The sequence below is a fragment of the Syngnathus typhle genome, linkage group LG1 (assembly GCF_033458585.1).
Source record: "Syngnathus typhle isolate RoL2023-S1 ecotype Sweden linkage group LG1, RoL_Styp_1.0, whole genome shotgun sequence".
In the NCBI taxonomy this organism is placed as follows: domain Eukaryota; kingdom Metazoa; phylum Chordata; class Actinopteri; order Syngnathiformes; family Syngnathidae; genus Syngnathus; species Syngnathus typhle.
In genome coordinates, this window is record NC_083738.1 from 28,806,036 (window position 1) to 28,828,504 (window position 22,469).

Genomic DNA, 22,469 nt, shown 5'->3' on the forward strand with positions numbered 1-22,469 from the left:
CCACCCCTTTCTTGCGTTATCTCCCCTTTTCTTTGTCCCATTTTCCCCTTTCTTTTCTTTTTGTCCTCTCTTTTGCCCCTTTTTTGTCCCTTTGTTCCAGGTTTTGCCATTTTGGAGACAAATGGGAGCTTGTGGCGGCGGCTCCATTATGGCTGCGAGGGCACCGCGCAAGAGAGGGAGGGAGGGAGGGAGGGAGGGAGGGAGGGAGGGAGGGAGGGGACCTTGTGAGGATGGAGAAGAGGGGGAGGGGAGCATGGGAATACTGATGATCTCCCAGCAAGAACTAAATCAGAGGGCGGAGAGTGAGGAGAAGAGACGAGCACACCCCTCTGTCTGTCTGTCTGTCTGTCCGTGTTCCGCATCGTAGCGCACCCGCTTTCCCTCGGGTCAAAGGGCGTCTCTGGTGGCCCACCCACTAGCCTGCCCGTCTGGTCCCCGTCTACTTGCACAGCACCTTCTCATTCTCTTTCCATCTAGTTCTTCTTCACATTTCAAACGGCGATCACGCGAGTCGCCGGCGCATCGGATACAGCCACCGCTAGCATAATCACATTGAGCCGTTCCTCCAGCACTCCCTGCCCCGCCCGCCCGCCTGCCCGGTCGCCCCGCCCCTCACCTCACACTGGGAGCCCTAAGACGCTCGAGTGCATTCTATCATCGGCACCTGCACTGCACCCTCCCGAGTGACGAGAACTATTTGCGGCGCGCATCGGATCGACAAATATCGATTGCTACTTATGGCTTCACTGCTCCCACGGCATGGAGAAAGACGGCGACGAAGCCAGGGCAGCGGCTCCTCAAGCTTAGGGTGCCAAAAGTGCCGCTGGCATGCTCGGCAATGGCCCCCTTCAGGCTCAATGTAGTCATTAGAACGGCGACCAATGTCACTTTTTTGGCCCGTCGTTTTTCACCCCAATAAAGTCCCAAAGTGAAAGCAGCCTCACGCTCAAAACGGAGTTCCCTCCTTGCCGCATTGTGCAAGAGCACTGATGCCTGAATACTGATCCAGGCTGATGGTGATGCTGAACCCCCCGAACACACACACACACACACACACCTCCTCCCTTCAGGCTTTCAAGTGGAAGCAAGATGGGGGAAGGAAAAGGAAAAATGCTGGGAGGAGGGGCAGCGTATTGGACACACACACACACACACACACACACAAACATCAATGTGTTGTCGTCTTACCTGCGGGCTTCATGTAGTAAGCCTCGATGTCCGCCATGTCCGTGCGCAAGGCGTGGTCCAGGTAACTGTGGATGACTTTGCCGCTGTAGTAATAGCGAGCAGCCATGAGCGCCAGCGGCGCGCAGCAGGTCAGCGCCAAGGATTTGCTCAGCAAAAAGCACACAACTGGGAGGAGAGCAACGGAAAGGCGTCACGGGGGAACACGGAGCGCCATCTCCAGCGCTTGCACAATTACTCATTGGGTTCACATCATGCATGCATGCAGCTTCTTCTGACAACTTTCACCAGGAAACATCTTTGAGGGAATGCTGACCAAACGGCCTGGCGTGGGAAACCACCTCTCGGGTCCCTGCCGGCTTTTGCCACGTGGCCTAACCCAGGTCAGGTCAGTCCTTTTTCTTTATAGCACGTTCCCCCTCGACTCGTCAACATAGCACTTTTGATGATCCTCTCGTTTAACAAAAGGCGAAGGCGAAGGCTGGATTCAGCGTACCCGAGGCCATGCGTCCGACTCGTTCCATCTTTCGGGTAAGCCTCAAACGATGTAATGTTGGAAAGAAACCATGCACGTGAGAAAGGACAAACACTGGATATAACCATGTTTCCATCTGCGCACTCTTCCACAACACCAGTGCTGATAGATGGCAGTGTTGGAATCCTTTGTTGAACCTTCGTAAGATGAAACGGAGGAAGCGCGCAGATTTGATGCTTGGGGGCTCAAAGAGCGGGCTTTCCTTTGGGAGAAAGGCGTCGTGCGCTGATTTTTTTGGGGTACCCCCCCCCCCTTCGCTCAGGCGAGGGTCTCCTCAACTGCAGGCCTGCCCGCGGGTTACCGCGCATGTGCAATGCGGCCCCCCCGTGCCCTTTGTTACCGGTGTTGGTTGCAGCACATTTCACTCGGTGCGTCAAACAAACACCTGTGGAGTTATTCGGGTAGGAATAGCGCGCATGCGTACAAGGCGAACGGGGGCTTGACATACCTGTGAGAAGCGCGTAGAAAAGCTGACTTTGGGGTTGCTGGGCGAGCCCGCGAAACGTCGTGTTGGGTATCCTCTCCATGATGCCCTCGGAAAAGATGCGCCGCACCTCTTCCTCGTCGCCGCGCTCGAATTCGCGGATGAACACCGCGTCGCGCTTGGCGTCCTTGGCCTCGCCGGACGAGGACGAGCCCGAGGCCGAGGACGAGGACGAGGCCGAGGCGGTGCTCCACATCATGGGCTCCTTCTTGCTCCCGGGTATAGCGTCGTGTTCGTCCGCCACTATTTTAGTCTCGCAAACCATTTTGGGAGACGGACAATACATGCAAGTGGCCGCCGCGTAGATCCTCCCCGCTCCCCCCTACCTCCCTCCCTCCCTCCCCCCCGCCGTCTACGCAGCAGCCTTTCCTTTCGAAAACCAAAAATGAAGAGAAGACACGATGGATGAGGAGAAGGTGGAGGAGGAGTAATGGGGGAGCGGGGGGGGAGGGGGGTTTCTGCTGCAACCCTGAGCGATTCTGGCGACCGACGCGCGCCGGTCGGCCACCCGCTCTATTTATAGGCGGGGCGGGAAGGGCGTGCGGATGGAGGTCCGCTCGTCGCCGCGATTGGTGGAAGCTGCGAGATGCTGACGGAGGAGGCGAGACACACAAGGGCCCCCTTCTCGAACCACAGCCGCTGTGCGCCTATTTGGGTCCATCTGCACAACCGACATCGGTGATGCTGCGTCAAACGGAACTTTCTCGCAGCTTTTTCACTCATCAAAAGCTTTAAATCCACCAACACATCTACACGTATAGAAAGAAACACACGCACACGGGGAGTTTTGATTGATTTTTTATTGAATTTGATGTTTTCTGCGGATCGGGGTTGCGCATCCTCCACCGCTAGATGACTGCTGCACTGCGGTGATTCCACGCCCCCGCGAACCCCCCCCCCCCCCTAAAAGCGGCAAGTACGTAACAGTGACACCGCCTTCCCATTCAACACGCACTGCTTGTGCCTGATCGATTTCATCTCTCTTCTATCTACCAACCTATCGCATTAAGTTTTACCCAATGCTAAAGGAGTTTCTCTGCTCAAGTTGCAAGCCCGCATTCTTCTCACCCGTGCTGCCATCTAGTGGACAAAGTGCTGGGACTGTGGTAGATTGGAATCGAGCACTCGGTGCTCGACTGTGTGGTCTGTCTGTATTGAGAGTCGGGGAGATGTTGACTGAGCGGGCAGTAAAAGATCGACTTGTACTGCATCCTTGCCTCCGTGTATTATTGGTGAAACAACCAGTAAGCAACCCACGGTTAGTGACAACACTACAACAGTGTATCAGAGCATAAAGCCACAACAGGGACTGGACTGGTCACATAGTGACTTCATTTAGCGCTGATACCGATTCATATTCTCGACGATAGACTTAACCGTCCACACTTCATTTCACACCTACGGACAATCCATTTGAAGTCTTCCGTAAACCCGATTGGGGCCCTAACCCAAACCTCCGAAGCATAAATCAGAAGCGCAAAGCACAAGCCCAAATGCAACTATTCCACACGTGTTGCGGTACTCTTGAATGTGACCTTTGACACCTCCATGTGACACTATCGCTGACTTTGCGGCCATCCCGTGCACGTTCACAGATGCTCACAGATGATATTACACCATTAAAAGATGAACTGGTGTCAGGTCAAGTAAGATAGAGGGCACAAGATGGCGACAAAGCACTGATTTTGCTCTAATGAAGCGCCTACATGCACTTCAATATTGTTTCTTGCCCCTTTTGACCTGTCTCATATTTTATGGGTCGTATTGACCCGTACGAAACTTCTCATTTACTTTTGCGAGGGGAAAAAAAATCTGTATTTGCGCAAAACTAGTTGATCGTTACGTTCGATCGTACACCTGAGTTGTGTTTACTGGATTAGCCCGGGTTAAACAGGCCCATGCAGGAAACATGCTTGCTCTTCCAATGAAACTTTCCAAGATCCGCGTGTGACGTTTTTGCTTGCTCCCTCCGAGTTTTCCGCCTATGACTTGATTCATGCAGCTTTTTCCTCCTTGCAGCCACCCTTCCGAGGGGGTGAATGGCGCAGCGCTGCGCCACGGCAACCGCCCCCCCTTACTTGTCTGCTAGCGCCACTTAGCGGTTGACTTGAGGCCTTGCAATGTGGCTTGACGATTCCACGGCAGCTCGTCACTGAGCGTGTCTGGATGTGCCTTGCCGCATCTTTCCCCTAACGTACGTCAACACGATTTGACATTTGAGATGGAACTGACTGAGCTAGAAAACTGGCCATTTCGTTTTGTTTTCTTGAGAGCGCTCATGCGCCCCCACGCGGATTGCAGCCATATTACACATAGCAAAAAACCGGCCCTTCTGGTAATTAATTATATGAAGTTGCAAGACAAAAGCAAAAGTAAGTCTAACTTTGAGGGCACGCCCTGAAGAATCGCTATGGGATATCAATCAACGTGATAGAAAGTCGTTCAAGTAAAGTAGCCCCTCGTTTGATCACTCGCAGGCCAAAGTGGTACGTATCTCGATGGATGGATGGTTGACTTTTGTATTTGATGTGTATGTTTTGTAAACCTACTAGGGTGACGAGATAGACCTGTTTTTACTTACTTACTTACTTACTTACTTACTTACTTACTTACTTATTCTCCCGCCTGCTGCCCGATGACTGCTGGGCTCCAGCACGGTCCGCCCAAGCCCAACGACCCCCGTGGGGACAAGCAGTATAGAAAATGGATGGATGGATATTCATTTATTCACTCACATAGTTCCTTGCGACCCTGGCCAAAGAACGGGAATTTTGTATCCAACTCTTCCGTGAGCGTGCATTTTGGTTTCGGCATTGTTTGTGAACACTCGCAGTAGATTGGCCAGCCCAGTCTACTTCGTAGCAAAGTGAAATGGAATGGAATGTACATGAATTATGGTTGAGGCAGTCCAACAAAATCCCGGAACAAACAGTTTCGTTTGTCTCACCAGTTCTACCAGCTCGACGGTATGGCTGTGATGTAAAAGGAAGCTAAGCTCCCAGTAAACATAAGAACTCTTGTCTCCTTTGCGAACGAACCGGCTTAGGATAATTACACCGCAAAGACTCTTTCCAATTGATCAAACGCAAGAAACATTTTTGAAAGAGCGCGGTGCGTGCCCTCAGCTCGTCCACGAGATCTTGGGAGGGCGACTGCGGCTGATGGACTCGCACGGGAGGACGGCTGGCTGGGGGAGCTCAACGCTATTTTCGGACTGCTTCAAGTGATCCCTTTGCGTTCAGGTTCATGCGGGAACGATGGCTCTGGATATGAAAATCGAGGACCTGCTGTTGAAAACGCTGGAAGACCTGGAGCAGGAGGACTTCAAGAAGTTCAAGTATTATATGGACCTGCCCAAGAGCAAAAAAGAAAACGCAGATCGGATTGACATCGCCGAACAGCTGACCAACACGCACGGCCAGAACGCTGTGGCGGAGACCATCAAGATTCTGGAGAAGATCAACAACTACAACCTGGCCCAGAAGCTGCGCAACGACCTGCCGCAAATCACAGGTAAGGTGAATGAGGCTTCTGGTGGGGGAGGGGGGGAGGCTTTCAGAAAGCAGCTTACCTGAAAACTCTCAGGTGATAAAAATGATGGCAATAACTCTGGCCTCCTTCACTCGCCTCCTTGAGGGGAAGCGGCGGCGGCGGCATGGCTGCGGCACGCTTGCGGCCAGGCCTAAAGACGTTTTTGCCACATGGGATCTCCTTCTGCGCCCTCAGGTATCTCCTCAGTGGATGACCAGGCAGATGACCGTGGCAGCCGACATGAAGGCACTCGGCATCAACCACGAGATGGCCATGGACCGTTCCCGGTGGAAGAAAGCCATATCGAGAACCCAGTCCAATCGATGATGATGGATAACGAGCAGATCGGTAGCATCTCCTCGGTGGATAACGAGCAGATTGGCAAATTCAAGCGGGAGCTGCAAGAGAACCTGCGGAAGAGCTACCTCCACGTTCCCGAGGGCAACACGGAGTACGGCCAGCAGAAGCCTCTAGAGAACGTCTACACCGAGCTCAACATTACCCGCGGCGTCGCCGGTCTCCCCGACAAGCATCACGAGGTCCTTCAGATGGAGATGTGCGGCGTGGCCGAGGAGGAGTCCATCCAGCCGTGCGACATCTTCCAAAGCCAGGAGCCCCTTCGCACGATGCTCACCGTGGGCTTCGCGGGCATCGGGAAGACTTTCCTGGTGCGCAAGTTTGTCCTGGACTGGGCCAGCGGGGAAACCAACACAGACGTGGACTTCATTTTTCCCTTTGCCTTCCGCGAGTTGAACTTGGAGGAGGACAATAGCTTTTCGCTGGCGGAGCTCATCCGACTCTTTGTCTGGGAGAGCCAGGCCATCGAGATGCTGGACCACATCTTGGTCAGTCTGCAAGAGTCGGTCAACCGCCACTACCAGTCCAGCAAGATCAAAATTCTGTTTGTGCTGGACGGCCTGGACGAGTCCCGCCTCAAACTGGACCTGAGCGACGAGCGCAAGAAGCGCCTGGATGTGACCCGAGCCTACCCCGTGGAGGTGCTCCTGGCGCATCTCATCAAGGGGAACCTGCTTCCCTGCGCCCGGGTTTGGATCACCACGCGGCCCCAGGCGGCCCACGACATCCCGCCGCGCCTGGTGGACGGCAGAACCGAGGTGAAAGGCTTCAGCGACTCCCAGAGGCTGGACTACTTCAGGAAGAGGTTCCCCGGCGAGGACGACCTCATCAAGCACATCCAGAAGTCCCGCACCATTTTGATCATGTGCCACTTGCCCATCTTCTGCTGGATCACCGCCATCGTTCTCCGAGATCATCGGAAACACGGAAAGGAGCTGCCCGAAAGCCTGACCGAGATGTACACAGAGTTCCTGCTCTATCACCTGGACAAGTCCAAGGAGCGAGACAGCCAGAAGAGCACGGAGTACGTCAAAGCGCTGGCCAAGCTGGCTTTTCAGCAGCTGATGAAAAAGCAACAGATCTTCTACGAGAGCGACTTGCGGAAAAGCGGCTTGAATTACCTGCAGGGCGCAAAACACTCGGGAGTCTTCACCGTGGTCTTCAAGGAGGTGCCCCCGCTCAAGAAATACCAACGCAAGATGTTCCAGTTCATCCACCTGACCGTGCAGGAATATCTGGCCGCTCTCTACGTGATGACGAGCCTGTTCCAGGACAACAAGAACGTGCTGGACGATTCCAGGTGGACGCGGAAAGGCCTTCTGTTGTTTTGGAAGCGGAAGCCGCTCACTCGGGTACACGAGGCGGCCATCCGCAAAGCCTCCAAGAGTGAGGGAAACCTGGACTTGTTCCTCCGCTTCCTGCTGGGCCTCTCCTTGCAGTGCAACCAGGATCTCCTGGGTGAGCTGTTGAAGGTTCCCAAGAACTACAGACACAGCAAGGCAGAAACGGTCCGCTTGATCAAGCAACAGATAGATAAGAACTCTCCTGAGGAGAACATCAACTTGTTCTACTGCCTGAACGAGCTGAAGGACAAGTCCCTGCTGGAGCAGATCCAACAATACCTAAAAGGGGGGAAATTGTCCAGAAAGGACCTACCTCCGGCCATGTGGTCGGCCCTGGTCTTCTTCTTGCGGGCTTCCGACGAAGCCATGAGCTGCTTCGATCTCCGGAAATACACTCCGTCCGAGAAGGGGCTCCTGATGCTGCTGCCGGTGGTCAAGGCTTCTCAAAAATCAGTGTAGGTGCCGTCGAGCCAGCACGCTGAACCGGCCGCGCACATGTCAGCAGCCCAAACCCTCTTGTCTTCTCAGGCTCAGGGAATGCAAGCTGAGCAAGAAAAGCTGCGAGGCGCTGGCCTCCGTTCTAATCTCGTCCCGCACCGTGAGCCATTTGGATCTCAGCAAGAACGACTTGCACGACCACGGGCTGGAGGCGCTCGCCGGTGGACTGGCAAAGCCGCAGTGCACCTTGCAAGTTCTCGAGTAAGGCTCCCCTAGAGCGGCAGAAGGCCAGCCGGCCCAAGAACCTTGGGCTTGTGTCAGCCGCCCTCTTGTCTTCTCAGGCTCATGAACTGCAAGCTGAGCGAGAAAAGCTGCGAGGCGCTGGCCTCCGTTCTAAGCTCGCCCGGCAGCCTGAGGGAGCTGGATCTCAGCGTCAACTACTTGTACGACGACGGGCTGGAGGCGCTCGCCGCCGGACTGGCAAAGCCGCAGTGCACCTTGCAAGTTCTCAAGTAAGGCTCTCCTCGAGCGGCAGAAGGCCACCCGGCCCGAGAACCTTGGGCTTGTGTGAGCCGCCCTTTTGTCTTCTCAGGCTCCGGTGGTGCAATCTGAGCAAGAAAAGCTGCGAGGCGCTGGCCTCCGTTCTAAGCTCGTCCCGGGCCCTGAGCCATCTGGATCTCAGCATCAACGACTTGGGTGACGACGGGCTGGAGGCGCTCGCCACCGGACTGGCAAAGCCGCAGTGCACCATGCAAGTTATCGAGTAAGGCTCCCCTAGAGCGGCAGAAGGCCAGCCGGCCCAAGAACTTTGGGCTTGTGTCAGCCGGCCGCCCTCTTGTCTTCTCAGGCTCCGGTTGTGCAAGCTGAGCAAGAAAAGCTGCGAGGCGCTGGCCTCCGTTCTAAGCTCGCCCAGCAGCCTGAGGGAGGTGAATCTCGGCTCGAACGACTTGCACGACGACGGGCTGGAGGCGCTCGCTGCCGGACTGGCAAAGCCGCAGTGCACCTTGCAAGTTCTCAAGTAAGGCTCTCCTCGAGCGGCAGAAGGCCAGCCGGCACGAGAACCTTGGGCTTGTGTCAGCCGTCCTCATGTCTTCTCAGGCTGAAGGAGTGCAGTATCGGCACACGAGGATGCGTCTCACTGGCCAAGGCTCTCCGGTCCAACCCTTCCCACCTCCAACAGCTGGACCTGAGGAGCAATGACATTGGAGAGGAAGGAAAGCGGGCCTTGGAGGAGGTCCAAATGGATTCTCGCTGCAGTCTGAAGATCGAGTGGTAGGTTCCAAACATCTTCCAGGGTGCCGTTGAAGAAAATGGCTTCCAAAAAGTCGCTGGTGCCGAGCTCCAAAACCAGATTTGCTGACATCAGATTGAATAAAGTAGAGAAGCAGACATGAAATCAATCAAAGGAAATGTTTTAAAACTAACTTCATGATGTGTACTTTGACATCACAAATGTTTTGGGCCATATTGCCTGAATGAAGTAAGTGTTCATGCCTGGTGTTTTTCCTCAAACGCTGAATGCTTGGTTATATCTCTCATGTTTTGTCTAGGATGTCATTGATGGCTTCGATATTTGATGAGAGTTCTGAGGACGAATGGATGGAGGGATGAATGTGGATGCATGCAGAATCTTGTGAAGGGTATGTTTCCCCTGAAGCGTTTGGCTGAGGACGCCTGCTGTCCAAAAGGAAACGGCAAAGCCTGTCCTTCACGTTAGTTGCTTGATTCTCCGAGCGATGATAAGGCATAAATATTTCCACATTTCACAAATAAGACGTGAACTTCAACACAGACGTGTGCTCCTGACACTCTCCTGCCATCCACACTCGATAATAAATAATCATTGCAATCATCATGCCTCCAATTGACTTGTTTTTGAATGCATTTTGATGACTAAACCTAGAGATGCACCGATCCGATATCTGGATCGGATATCGGCCCCGATATCAACAAAATAGATGGATCGGGTATCGGAAAATGCAGCCGATCTGTGAGCCGATACTTTCCTTAATCTATTAGGACGCGGGCTACGTCATACGTCAGCAGCACGTGTGCCGCATACCACGAGAGTTTTCTAAACAAACGCAAACATGGAGCGAACGTTCGCTTCTCTTCCCCGGGTTGCTAAGCGGACGTCAAACCCTGCGCGTTCGCTTCTCTTCGGGTTGCTAATGGGACGTCAAAGGCTGCGCGTTCGCTTCTCTCCCGAATGGGGTGGGGGTGGGGGGCGCGGTCGGCTAATCGGATGTCAAACGCTGCGTGTTCGCTTCTCTTCCGGGGGGGTGTTAATGGGACGTCAAACGCTTTGTGTGGCGGGCTCCATCTGGTGTGGAAACTGAGAAGCTGAGCTCAAGCTTCTTGTGCGGGCCATATTCAATTATGTTTTCAGAATTTGCTGCGGGCCAATAAAAACTGGACCGTTAGTTTGGACACCCCTAATTTAGAGCAAAGAACTGTGTAGTCTGCCTGATGCCATTGCCTTTGGTCTTTTCTGTTCCACATGTAGAGTTATGTAGCTTGTTAAGTCAACCATAATATCGGATCGGTATCGGGTATCGACCGATACGTCGGTTTTTACCTTGTTTGCGGCAACGGCCAATAGAAGTGAGATACAGTAATCCCTCTTTTACCCCGGATAATTGGTTCTAAGAGCGTCTGCGATATGTGATAATCCGCTTGTTTTTTTTAACATACATACATACATACATACATACATTGTTTGTGTATCAGTAAGTGTATATTGAACCATATAAGTGCATATGTTCTCATTAGAACATGAAATAATATCCATTCATCGATTACGATTTGAAGCTTTACGGGATTGTATTGATAGAAAACAATTCATAACAACAATGAAGCAAGGAGTAATTACTTTGATACCCAAGCCTGGAAAAGATAAGAGACTGTTGGAGGATTTAAGGACTCGAATTGGTTTTCTTCTGGAGCAATCGCAAACAGACTCAAAGAGGGAAGACGTGCCAAAATCAAGGATTTCCACAGGAGATGGCATGCTTGCACAACGGAAGGAATGTCAACTGGAAAAGCTCCATCTTCAGACTGGACCCAGTCCTTGACCATGGCTTATTGAGGGTTGGTGGTCGCCTGAGCAGGATGGCTATGCCAGAGCTACCCAAACATCCAGCTACCTTGCCTAAAAGGCATCACGTTTCACAGCTTCTGCTTCAACACATTGATCAGCGACTTGGCCATTGTGGCAGAAATCACATCTTGGCAAGTTTAAGGCAAAAATATCGGATTCCTTGCGCAAATTCTCTTGCGAGGGAGATTGTGAACAATTGTGTCCCCTGCAGGCGGAACTTTGCACGTGCAAGCTAACAAAAGATGGCCGATCTGCCAATTGATCCTTTGACTCCTGACCTCCCTGAGGTGAGGAGAGGGCGTGGCATGGCAAAACGTTATGGCGTGCTATTTACTTGCCTGACTACTAGAGCAGTCCATTTGGAAGTAGCACACTCAATGGATACAGACTCTTGCTTGTGTGAATGCCTTTAGGCGCTTCATAGCCAGAAGAGGCCAAGTGAAACAATTAAGGTCGGACAATGGAACTAATTTGATCTTTGTTCAACCCTCCAGCCGGTGCGCACCATGGAGGCATCTGGCAGGGCATAATAAGAATGGTGAAAAGGATATTATCCTCCATCACAAACCAGCAGTCTTTGGATGATGAAGGTTTAGTAACAGTGATGTGCCAGGTTGAATCCATCCTGAACAGCCGTCCTTTGACAACCGTTTCCAGTGACCCTAATGACTCGGAACCACTGACGCCTAATCACCTACTGCAGCTAAAGGTCCAGCCCGTGCTTCCACCAGGAACATTCAAACAGGAAGACTTGTATGCCCGAAGGCGATGGCGGCTGTTAGGGTTTGCAGAATATCTTCATCGTATGATTATGTTGGAATGTAAGCTGTAATAATTTAACTAGGTTGTCCTGTCTAGACAAAATTAGTTTACCAAAGTGCTAAGATCTTTTCAACTTATTGACTAGCTGCAGAGGAAGCAATCAAAGTTGCTTTGTTTACAGAACGTCGTAAAAGGTCCCCTGCTATGCTTTGATCTTCACCTTATCCTGTGTGTTCCCACTTTCAACCCCCACTTTCAACCCCACTCTGTTTCTCTCAATAAATAAGCGCCTGACGAGGCCTGAGTCAGACTTCATTCGACCATTGCTGTGAGCACAGCAACGAGTGAACTCTCCGCCTGCAGGTGCCTAAAACGACTAACTTGTCTCCAGTGTGGTCCTTGCAAAATAAGTTAGAGTGATCACCACCCTAACAGCGGCAAACACAGTACATCGCAGATCTTTTCTGGACACGGTGGATACGGGGATATGTTCCACTCATGCAAGAACGATCCAAATGGTCCCCCGTCAGGCCCGACTTTGGTGTGGGATAGCTACAGACAGTAAAAGTACAGGACGCTACGCAGAACGGGGAAGCGAGTTCAGGATCCTGACAGCCTGGAGTATGAAGCTGTTTGAGAGTCTGGTGGTGCGGGAGGGAGCGCAGGCTTCTGTACCTCTTCCCAGAGGGCAGAAGCTCAAACAAAGAGTGAGCGGGGTGACTCGCATCACTCACAATCATGGTCGCCTTGCGGGTGAGATGGGAAGTGTCCTTCAAGGAGGGGAGCGAAGCACCAGCAATCTTACCAGCCGTGTTCACTATGCGCTGCAGGGCCTTCAAGTTGTAGTCAGTGCAGCCGCCACCCCAAACAGCAATACAGCTGGAGAGGACGCTCTCAATGGTGCCGCAGTAAAATGTAGTCATGACGGCCGAAGGGGCGCTCGCTCGCCTGAGTTTCCGCAGGAAGTACAGGCGGTGCTGGGCTTTCTTTCAGTGATTCGGTGTTGGTGGACCAGGAGATATCCTCACTGATGTGCACCCCCAGGAACTTGGCGCTGCTCACTCTCTCCACCACAGCACCGTCGATGGTCAGCGGCAGGTGTTGGGTGTGACCCTTCCGGAAGTCCACAACAATCTCCTTGGTCTTGTTCAGCAGGAGGTTGTTGTCCCTGCACCACGTGGTCAGAAGGTCAACCTCCAGCCTGGATTGAGTCTCGTCTCCCTTGGTGATGAGACCCACCAGAGTCGTGTCGTCAGCAAACGTCACTATGCGGTTGTCGCTGTAGGTTGCAGTGCAGTCATGCGTCAGGAGGGTGAAGAGCAGCGGACTGAGCACGCAGCCTTGGGGGTCCCCCGTGCTCAGCGTGATGCTGCTTGCGGAGATTTTGTCGCCAACACGTACTACCTGTGGCCTCTGACAGAGGAGGTCCAGTAGCCAGTTGCAGAGGTAGGTACTGAGGCCCAGCGTGTCAAGTTTGCTGATGAGGCGTTGTGGCACAATGGTGTTGAAGGCAGAACTGAAGTCCACAAACAGCAATCTCACATACGAGTCCCTTCTCTCCAGGTGGGTGAGGGCCGAGTGGAGGGCAGAGCAGATGGCATCCTCAGAGGACCGTTTGGCTCGGTACGCAAACTGGAAGGGGTCAATGGTGGGGGGGAGAACGGATCGGATGTGCTCCATGACAAACCGCTCAAAGCACTTCATGATGATGGGCTTAAGTGCCACGGGGCGGTAGTCATTGAAGCAGGACGGAGCGGGTTTCTTCGGCACAGGTACGATGGTGGCAGCTTTGAAACACGACGGGACGATGGCCTGCTGCAGGGAAGTGTTAAAGATGTCTGTGAAGACATCAGTCAGCTCGCCAGCGCAGTCCTTCAGCACTCGACACGGGATGTTGAAATTAACATGCTGGTGAAGCCTCGGAAAAACAGACTTCAGGTTGGCAAGATTAAAATCCCCAGCGAAGATGGTGAAACCGTCAGGGTGCGCTGTCTGTTGTTCACTGACAGCCTGGTACAGTTCACTAAGAGCCGCGATCCTGTCGCCTTCGATGTTGGAGGGCGGGATGTAAACCGCGACTAGCAGAATCGCGGTAAATTCCCTTGGCAGGTAAAAAGGACGGCACTTAATGATCACAAACTCCGCCAGTGGCGAGCAGTGCTTGCATAGCACTACAGAGTCCCGGCACCATTCGTCACGGATGTAGACGCAAATTCCACCGCCACGAGATTTTCCCCCTTGTACAATGGCCCGGTCCGCGCGACAGCACGCTAGCCCCTCCAGATGTACAGCAGAGTCCGGAATGTTGACGGTCAACCAAGTCTCAGTGAACACGAGCACACAGCAGTCCCGCACTGTCCGGTTTGTAGATCTCAGCAAGCGAATGTAATCCATTTTGTTGTCCAGCGATCGAACATTCGCCAGAAGAATGGAAGGCACGGCCGGGCGAGCAGGGTTGCCCGCCAGCCTGGCCCGGACGCCTCCGCGCTTGCCCCTCGTCAGCCTCCTCGCACACCGCTTTCGACGCTTCCCAACCGGGGAAGGAATAGCAGACGAGCCCGGCGACGCTTCAGGACGTAGCACTCCGAGCTCCTTTAATGTCCCCGCATCAAAGTCCAGAACTCGACAAAACTCGCTTTGGCTGATGTCGAGCAGAACCTGCCTGCCGTAACTGTAGCACGACTCAGTACGACGAGACGAACACATAAAACTGCCGGACAAACACTCATTAGACAAACAAAACACCGTTCGGGCGGGACAGAGAGAGGTCGCTGCGTATGCAGGCGGCGCCATCTTGAAAAACAAAAGTCGTACCTGTTGTTGGTGGATTACCTGACAAAATATCCAGAAGTGCTCAACCTGACTGATAAAACAGCTCGCACGGTGATTCAGAAGATGAAGTCTGTCTTTGCCAGACATGGGATTCCTAAGGAGGTAGTGAGTGATCATGTCCCATTCGCCAGCTATAAGATGCAGTCATTTGGAGCTTCATGGGAGTTCAAGCTCACACACTCCAGCCCAGGTTTTCCCTCTTCCAATGGAATGGCAGAGCAGGCCATAAAGACAGTAAGTAAAACACACGCTGAAGAAAGCAGTGCAGACCGGCACTGACCCACATCTAGTGTCGCTGTCGCTGAGAAACACACCGGTGACAGGACTGCACCTGTCACCTGCACAAATGTTGATGGCTAGAGTCCTTCCGTGTTCCAGTGCTGTGCTGAAACAGTCAGCCCCACAGCATATTCTCAAAAGAATACAGGACTTGCAGTCCCGACAAAAGCAACACTACGACCAGCGTGCAAAGCTACTGCCCGTGTTGACCCCAGGAGACACGCTACACTAGGGGTGTAACGATTCATCGATACACATCGATTAATCGATATAATGCTCTACGATTTGTTGGCATCGATGCTAAACGTAAGCATATATCGATATTGATCTTTCCAAGATCCGGGTGTGACGTTTTTGCTTGCTCCCTCCGAGTTTTCCCCCTATGACTTGATTCATGCAGCTTTTCCCTTCTAGCACCCACCCTTCCGAGGGTGTGAATGGCGCAGCGCTGCGCCACGGCAACCGCCCCCCTTACTTGTCTGCTAGCGTCACTTAGCGGTCGACTTGAGGCCTTGCAACATGGCTTGACGATTCCAAAGCAGCTCGTCACTGAGCGTGTCTGTATGTGCCTTGCCACATCTTTCCCCTAACGTACGTCAACACGATTTGACATTTGAGATGGAACTGACTGAGCTAGAAAACTGGCCATTTCGTTTTGTTTTCTTGAGAGCGCTCATGCGCCCCCACGCGGATTGCAGCCATATTACACATAGCAAAAAACCGGCCCTTCTGGTAATTAATTATATGAAGTTGCAAGACAAAAGCAAAAGTAAGTCTAACTTCGGGGGCACGCCCTGAAGAATCGCTATGGGATATCAATCAGCGGGATAGAAAGTCGTTCAAGTAAAGTAGCCCCTCGTTTGATCACTCGCAGGCCAAAGTGGTACGTATGGATGGATGGATGGTTGACTTTTGTATTTGATGTGTATGTTTTGTAAACCTACTAGGGTGACGACATAGACCTGTTTTTTCTTCATTAGTGTACGATGACACAAATGACATGGTGCCTGGATAGCAGTAGCATTTATCGGCCGAACAAAACGTGTACAATGACAAAAACTAATGTGCACTGACATTTGTGAGTTTTTGGCCGTTTATTTATTGATTTACACTTTATTTATTTATTCATTCATTCACATTTATTTATTTATTTACTTGCTTACTTACTTATTCCCCCGCCTGCTGCCCGATGACTGCTGGGCTCCAGCACGCCCGCGACCCCCGTGGGGACAAGCAGTATAGAAAATGGATGGATGGATATTTATTTATTAACTCACATACTTCCTTGCGACCCTGGCCAAAGCACGGGAATTTTGTAACCAACTCTTCCGTGAGCGTTTTGGTTTCGGCATTGTTTGTAAACACTCGCAGTAGACTGGCCAGCCCAGTAGCAAAGTGAAATGGAATGGAATGTACATGAATTATGGTTGAGGCAGTCCAACAAAATCCCGGACCAAACAGTTTCGTTGGTCTCACCAGTTCTACCAGTTCGACGGTATGGCTGTGATGTAAAAGGAAGCTAAGCTCCCAGTAAACAGAAGAACGCCTGTCTCCTTTGCGAACGAACCGGCTGAGGATAATTGCACCGCAAAGACTCTTTCCAATTCATCAAACGCAAGATCCGTTTTTGAAAGAGCGCGGTGCGTGCCCTCAGCTCGTCCACGAGATCTTGGGAGGGCGGGATCTGCGCTGCGCTTCGGCTGCTGGCTGGGGGAGCGTGGTCTTGTCAGCTCAATGCTATTTTCGGACTGCTTCAAGTGATCCCTTTGCGTTCAGGTTCATGCGGGAACGATGGAAATCAAGGACCTGCTGTTGGAAACGCTGGAAGACCTGGGGCAGGAGGACTTCAAGAAGTTCAAGTTTCATATGGACCTGCCCGAGAGCGTCAAAGAAAACGCAGACCGGACTGACATCGCCACACAGCTGATGAACAGGCACGGGAAGAACGCGGGGGAGAAGACCATCGAGATTCTGGAGAAGATCAACAACTACAACCTGGCCCAGAAGCTGCGCAACAACCTGCCGCAAATCACAGGTAAGGTGGGGGAAGGGGGGAGGCTTTCAGAAAGCAGCTTACCTGCAACCTCTCAGGTGATACAAATGATGGCAATAGCTCTGGCCTCCTTCACTTGCCTCCTTGAGTGAAGGCGGCGGCGGCGGCATAGCTGCGGCACGCTTGCGGCCAGGCCTATAGACGGTTTTGCAGCACGGGATCTCCTTCTGCGCCCTCAGGTAGCATCTCCTCAGTGGATGACGAGCAGATCGGCAAATACAAGCGGGAGCTGCAAGAGAACCTGCGGAAGATCTACCTCAACGTTCCCGAGGGCAACCCAGGGAACAGCCGGCAGGAGCCTCTGGAGAACGTCTACACCGAGCTCAACATTACCCGCGGCGTCGCCGGTCTCCCCAACAAGCAGCACGAGGTCCTTCAGATGGAGATGTGCGGCGTGGCCGAGGAGGAGTCCATCCAGCCGTGTGACATCTTCCAAAGCCAGGAGCCCCTTCACACGATGCTCACCGTGGGCTTCGCGGGCATCGGTAAGACTTTCCTGGTGCGCAAGTTTGTCCTGGACTGGGCCAGCGGGGAAACCAACACAGACGTAGACTTCATCTTTCCCTTGGCCTTCCGCGAGTTGAACTTGGAGGAGAAGAAAAGCTTTTCGCTGGCGGAGCTCATCCGACTCTTTGTCTGGGAGAGCAAGGCCATCAAGATGCTGGACCAGATCTTGGTCAGTCTGCAAGAGTCGCCCAACCGCCACTACCAGTCCAGCGAGATCAAGATTTTGTTTGTGCTGGACGGCCTGGACGAGTCCCGCCTCAAACTGGACCTGAACGACGAGCGCAAGGTGGACCTGGATGTGACCCGAGCGTACCCGGTGGAGGTGCTCCTGGCGCATCTCATCAAGGGGAACCTGCTTCCCTGCGCCCGGGTTTGGATCACCACGCGGCCCCAGGCGGCCCACGACATCCCGCCGCGCCTGGTGGACGCCAGAACCGAGGTGAAAGGCTTCAGCGACTCCCAGAGGATGGACTACTTCAGGAAGAGGTTCCCCGCCGAGGAGGACGTCATCAAGCACATCCAGAAGTCCCGCACCATTTTGATCATGTGCCACTTGCCCATCTTCTGCTGGATCACCGCCACCGTTCTCCGAGATCATCGGAAAAACGGAAAGGAGCTGCCCGAAACCCTGACCGAGATGTACACAGAGTTCCTGCTCTATCACCTGGACAAGTCCAAGGAGCGAGACAGCCAGAAGAGCACGGAGTACGTCACAGCGCTGGCCAAGCTGGCTTTTCAGCAGCTGATGAAAAAGCAACAGATCTTCTACGAGAGCGACTTGCGGGAAAGCGGCTTGGATGACCCGCAGGGCGCAAAACACTCGGGAGTCTTCACCGTGGTCTTCAAGGAGGTACCCCCGCTCAAGAAATACCAACGCAAGATGTTCCAGTTCATCCACCTGACCATCCAGGAATATCTGGCTGCTCTCCACGTGATGATGAGCTTGTTCCAGGACGACACAAACGTGCTGGACAATTCCAGGTGGACGCGGAAAGGCCTCCTGTTGCTTTGGAAGCGGAAGCAGCTCACTCGGGTCCACGAGGCGGCCATCCGCAAAGCCTCCAAGAGTGAGGGAAACCTGGACTTGTTCCTCCGCTTCCTGCTGGGCCTCTCCTTGCAGTGCAACCAGGATCTCCTGGGTGAGCTGTTGAAGGTTCCCAAGAACTACAGACACAGCAAGGCAGAAACGGTCCGCTTGATCAAGCGACGGATCAAGCGGAATTCTCCCGAGGAGAACATCAACTTGTTCTACTGCCTGAAGGAGCTGAAGGACGAGTCCCTGCTGGAGCAGATCCAACAATACCTAAAAGGGGGGAAATTGTCCACCAAGGACCTACCTCCGGCCATGTGGTCGGCCCTGCTCTTCTTCTTGCGGGCTTCCGACGAAGCCATGAGCTGCTTCGATCTCCGGAAATACGCTCCGTCCGAGAAGGGGCTCCTGATGCTGCTGCCGGTGGTCAAGGCTTCTCAAAAATCAGTGTAGGTGCCGTCGAGCCAGCACGCTGAACCGGCCACGCACATGTCAGCAGCCCAAACCCTCTTGTCTTCTCAGGCTCCAGAGCTGCAAGCTGCGCAAGAAAAGCTGCGAGGCGCTGGCCTCCGTTCTAAGCTCGCCCGGCAGCCTGAGGGAGCTGGATCTCAGCAAGAACGACTTGTTGGACGACGGGCTGGAGGCGCTCGCCGCCGGACTGGCAAAGCTGCAGTGCACCTTGCAAGTTCTCAGGTAAGGCTCTCCTCGAGCCGGCCCAAGAACCTTGGGCCTGTGTCAGCCGCCCTCTTGTCTTCTCAGGCTCATCGACTGCAAGCTGAGCAAGAAAAGCTGCGAGGCGCTGGCCTCCGTTCTAATCTCGTCGCGCACCGTGAGCCATCTGGATCTCAGCGAGAACAACTTGCATGACCACGGGCTGGAGGCGCTCGCCGCCGGACTGGCAAAGCCGCAGTGCACCTTGCAAGTTCTCGAGTAAGGCTCCCCTCGAGCGGCAGAAGGCCAGCCGGCCCAAGAACCTTGGGCTTGTGTCAGCCGGCTGCCCTCTTGTCTTCTCAGGCTCGAGGACTGCAAGCTGAGCAAGAAAAGCTGTGAGGCGCTGGCCTCCGTTCTAAGCTCGCCCGGCAGCCTGAGGGAGCTGGATCTCAGCAACAACGACTTGTGTGACGGGCTGGAGGCGCTCGCCACCGGACTGGCAAAGCCGCAGTGCACCTTGGAAGTTCTCAAGTAAGGCTCCCCTCGAGCGGCAGAAGGCCAGCCTGCCCAAGAACCTTGGGCTTGTGTCAGCCGCCCTCCTGTCTTCTCAGGCTCCGGTGGTGCCAGCTGAGCAAGAAAAGCTGCGAGGCGCTGGCCTCCGTTCTAAGCTCGCCCAGCAGCCTGAGGGAACTGGATCTCAGCTTCAACAACTTGCACGACCACGGGCTGGAGGCGCTCGCCACCGGACTGGCAAAGCCGCAGTGCACCTTGCAAATTCTCGGGTAAGGCTCTCCTCGAGCGGCAGAAGCCCAGACGGCCCAAGAACCTTGGGCTTGTGTCAGCCGGCTGCCCTCTTGTCTTCTCAGGCTCGAGTATTGCAAGCTGAGCAAGAAAAGCTGCGAGGCGCTGGCCTCCGTTCTAAGCTCGCCCGGCAGCCTGAGCAATCTGGATCTCAGCAAGAACGACTTGTGTGACGACGGGCTGGAGGCGCTCGCCGCCGGACTGGCAAAGCCGCAGTGCACCTTGCAAGTTCTCAGGTAAGGCTTCCCTTGAGTGGCAGAAGGCCAGCCGGCCCAAGAACCTTGGGCTTGTGTCAGCCGCCCTCCTGTCTTCTCAGGCTCCGGTGGTGCCAGCTGAGCAAGAAAAGCTGCGAGGCGCTGGCCTCCGTTCTAAGCTCGCCCGGCAGAATGAGGGAGCTGGATCTCAGCGAAAACGACTTGCGCGACGACGGGCTCAAAGCGCTCGCCGCCGGACTGGCAAAGCCGCAGTGCACCTTGCAAGTTCTCGGGTAAGGCTCCCCTCGAGCGGCAGAAGGCCAGCCGGCCCAAGAACCTTGGGCCTGTGTCAGCCGCCCTCTTGTCTTCTCAGGCTCCAGCATTGCAAGCTGAGCAAGAAAAGCTGTGAGGCGCTGGCCTCCGTTCTAAGTTCGCCCGGCAGCCTGAGGGAGCTGGATCTCGGCAACAACGTCTTGCACAACGACGGGCTGGAGGCGCTCGCCACCGGACTGGCAAAGCCGCAGTGCACCTTGCAAGTTCTCGGGTAATGCTCTCCTTGAGCGGCAGAAGGCCAGCCGGCCCAAGAACCTTGGGCTTGTGTCAGCCGCCCTCTTGTCTTCTCAGGCTCATGGAGTGCGAGATCAGCACTCGAGGATGCGTCTCACTGGCCAAGGCTCTCCGGTCCAACCCCTCCCACCTCCAAAAGCTGAACCTGTGGTTCAATGACATCAAAGAGAAAGGAAAGCGGGTCTTGGAGGAGGTCCAAATGGATCCTCGCTGCAGTCTGAAGATCGAGTGGTAGGTTCCAAACATCTTCCAGGGTGCCGTTGAAGAAAATGGCTTCCAAAAAGTTGCTCGCGCCTAGTTCCAAAACCAGATTTGCTGACTTGAATAAAGTAGAGAAGCAGACATGAAGTCAATCAAAAGAAATGTTTTAAAACCAACTTCATTCGGTGCACTTTGACATCACAAATGTTTTGGGCCATATTGCCTGAATGAAGTAAGTGTTCAATGCATGCCTGGTGTTTTTCCTCAAACGCTGAATGCTTGGTTATATCTCTCTCATGTTTTGTCTAGGAGGCTATAGATGGCACCCTTGGATCCTTGGGGAGAGTTCTGAGCACGAATGGATGGATGGATGTGGATGCATGCAGAAGCTCGCGAAGGATGCGTTTCCCCTGGAGCGTTTGGCTGAGGACGCCCGCTGTCCAAAAGGAAACGGCAAAGCCTGTCCTCCACGTTAGTTGCTTGATTCTCCGACCGATGATAAGGCATAAATATTTCCTCATTTCACAAATAAGACGTGAACTCCAACACAGACGTGTGCTCCTGACACTCTCCTGCCATCCACACTCGTGGCGGGCGGGCCTTGACCCTTGACCCTCCACTTCTTCGCATAATTTGACCTGCTGGCCGACCAATGGTGAATGTTGATGCCAATAATCATTGCAATCATCATGCCTTCAATTGACTTGTTTTTAAATGCATTTTGATGACTAAACCGCCACGAAATATAAATACAAGTTGTAGAATGAACAATCAATAGATCAATCAATCTTTGCTACAACATTCGGGACGATATGTGCAGAAATTATTCTCAAACAGGGCAAGGAAATAGTCCAAACTCCTACTAGGGGGATAGAAAGAGGACGCTTGAGAAGAGAGCACAGATGGGAGGGAGGATCCCTCCTCCAGGATGAGCAGGCTGCAATGGATGCAGAGAGGACACATAATCCAACGGTAAAGCATAGAGAGCAGGATGTCATTGCGCAGTCATGTCTCCGAGACTCTGTGAGTGGCGCGAGTTCATCAGCGCCACAGCCTGGGGGAAGAAGCTGTGTCTGTGTCTGCCGCTTTTGGCGTACACCGGGCTTTAGTCCCTACTATAGGCCAAAAGCTTTTATGCAATGCTCTTTACATTTCATTCCCACAAGCACTACATCCGTCCATCCATCCATTTGCCCCACATGGGCTCTTGAATATAGGATGATTGCTCTCCCCCTGCCCCCCCCCCTTTTCTGATCTCAACTGATATGAATTCGAATACGTTCCTCTTCCAAATAATGCCCAAATAGAACGCAACTGATGACTCGGGAGGGGCGCAGTCCGGCGGCCGGCATGTCATCATCAGGCGGGCGGCGCAGTCCGGCGGCCGGCATGTCATCATCAGGCGGGCGGCATGATTGCTTTTGTTCCTCCATGAATCAAAAGGTGAACCGAGGAGAAATGGCAAACGCAACAAGAGCCTGGCTGGGCACAAAATATACACTCGATACATTCGAGGTCAAATGATGAAATGGAGCTTCCGCTGGAAACGTTGGCTGCTAAATCAAGAGACCTGTTTCCACCACTTACTGGCAGTCCTTTCATAATAGATAATCATTAAT

The 22,469-nt window shown here is 53.4% G+C and overlaps 2 protein-coding genes across 7 annotated transcripts in view; one reads left to right on the forward strand and one right to left on the reverse strand.

Annotated features, from left to right (window-relative positions):
- Window positions 1–3,782, reverse strand: part of nat8l (N-acetyltransferase 8-like) — a 7,871-nt gene extending 4,089 nt beyond the window's left edge. Inside the window, 5 exon segments of the mRNA XM_061284972.1 lie at window positions 1,189–1,353; window positions 2,169–2,670; window positions 2,672–2,737; window positions 2,739–2,865; window positions 3,772–3,782. Of these exon segments, the coding sequence (XP_061140956.1) occupies window positions 1,189–1,353; window positions 2,169–2,670; window positions 2,672–2,737; window positions 2,739–2,865; window positions 3,772–3,782 (871 nt within the window).
- A 751-nt stretch (window positions 3,783–4,533) lies between these two features.
- On the forward strand, window positions 4,534–21,625 carry LOC133153187 (NACHT, LRR and PYD domains-containing protein 3-like). Of its 6 annotated transcripts, none has more exons than XM_061277294.1 (12): window positions 4,534–4,690; window positions 5,447–5,717; window positions 5,931–7,890; window positions 7,964–8,134; window positions 8,215–8,385; window positions 19,451–19,618; window positions 19,699–19,869; window positions 19,954–20,124; window positions 20,205–20,375; window positions 20,456–20,626; window positions 20,707–20,880; window positions 21,160–21,625. In XM_061277294.1, the coding sequence occupies exons 2-12, from the start codon at window positions 5,462–5,464 to the stop codon at window positions 21,167–21,169; spliced, it is 3,594 nt and encodes a 1,197-aa protein (XP_061133278.1). In that variant the 5' UTR covers window positions 4,534–4,690; window positions 5,447–5,461; the 3' UTR covers window positions 21,170–21,625. The 6 variants fall into 6 exon arrangements, with proteins under 6 accessions (XP_061133278.1, XP_061133287.1, XP_061133314.1 ...); XM_061277303.1 differs by lacking the exons at window positions 5,931–7,890; window positions 7,964–8,134; window positions 8,215–8,385 and adding exons at window positions 17,079–18,885; window positions 18,959–19,129; window positions 19,196–19,366; XM_061277326.1 differs by lacking the exons at window positions 5,447–5,717; window positions 5,931–7,890; window positions 7,964–8,134; window positions 8,215–8,385 and adding exons at window positions 16,623–16,881; window positions 17,079–18,885; window positions 18,959–19,129; window positions 19,196–19,366 and having other exon boundaries at window positions 4,555–4,690.
- The last annotated feature ends 844 nt before the right edge of the window (window positions 21,626–22,469 follow it).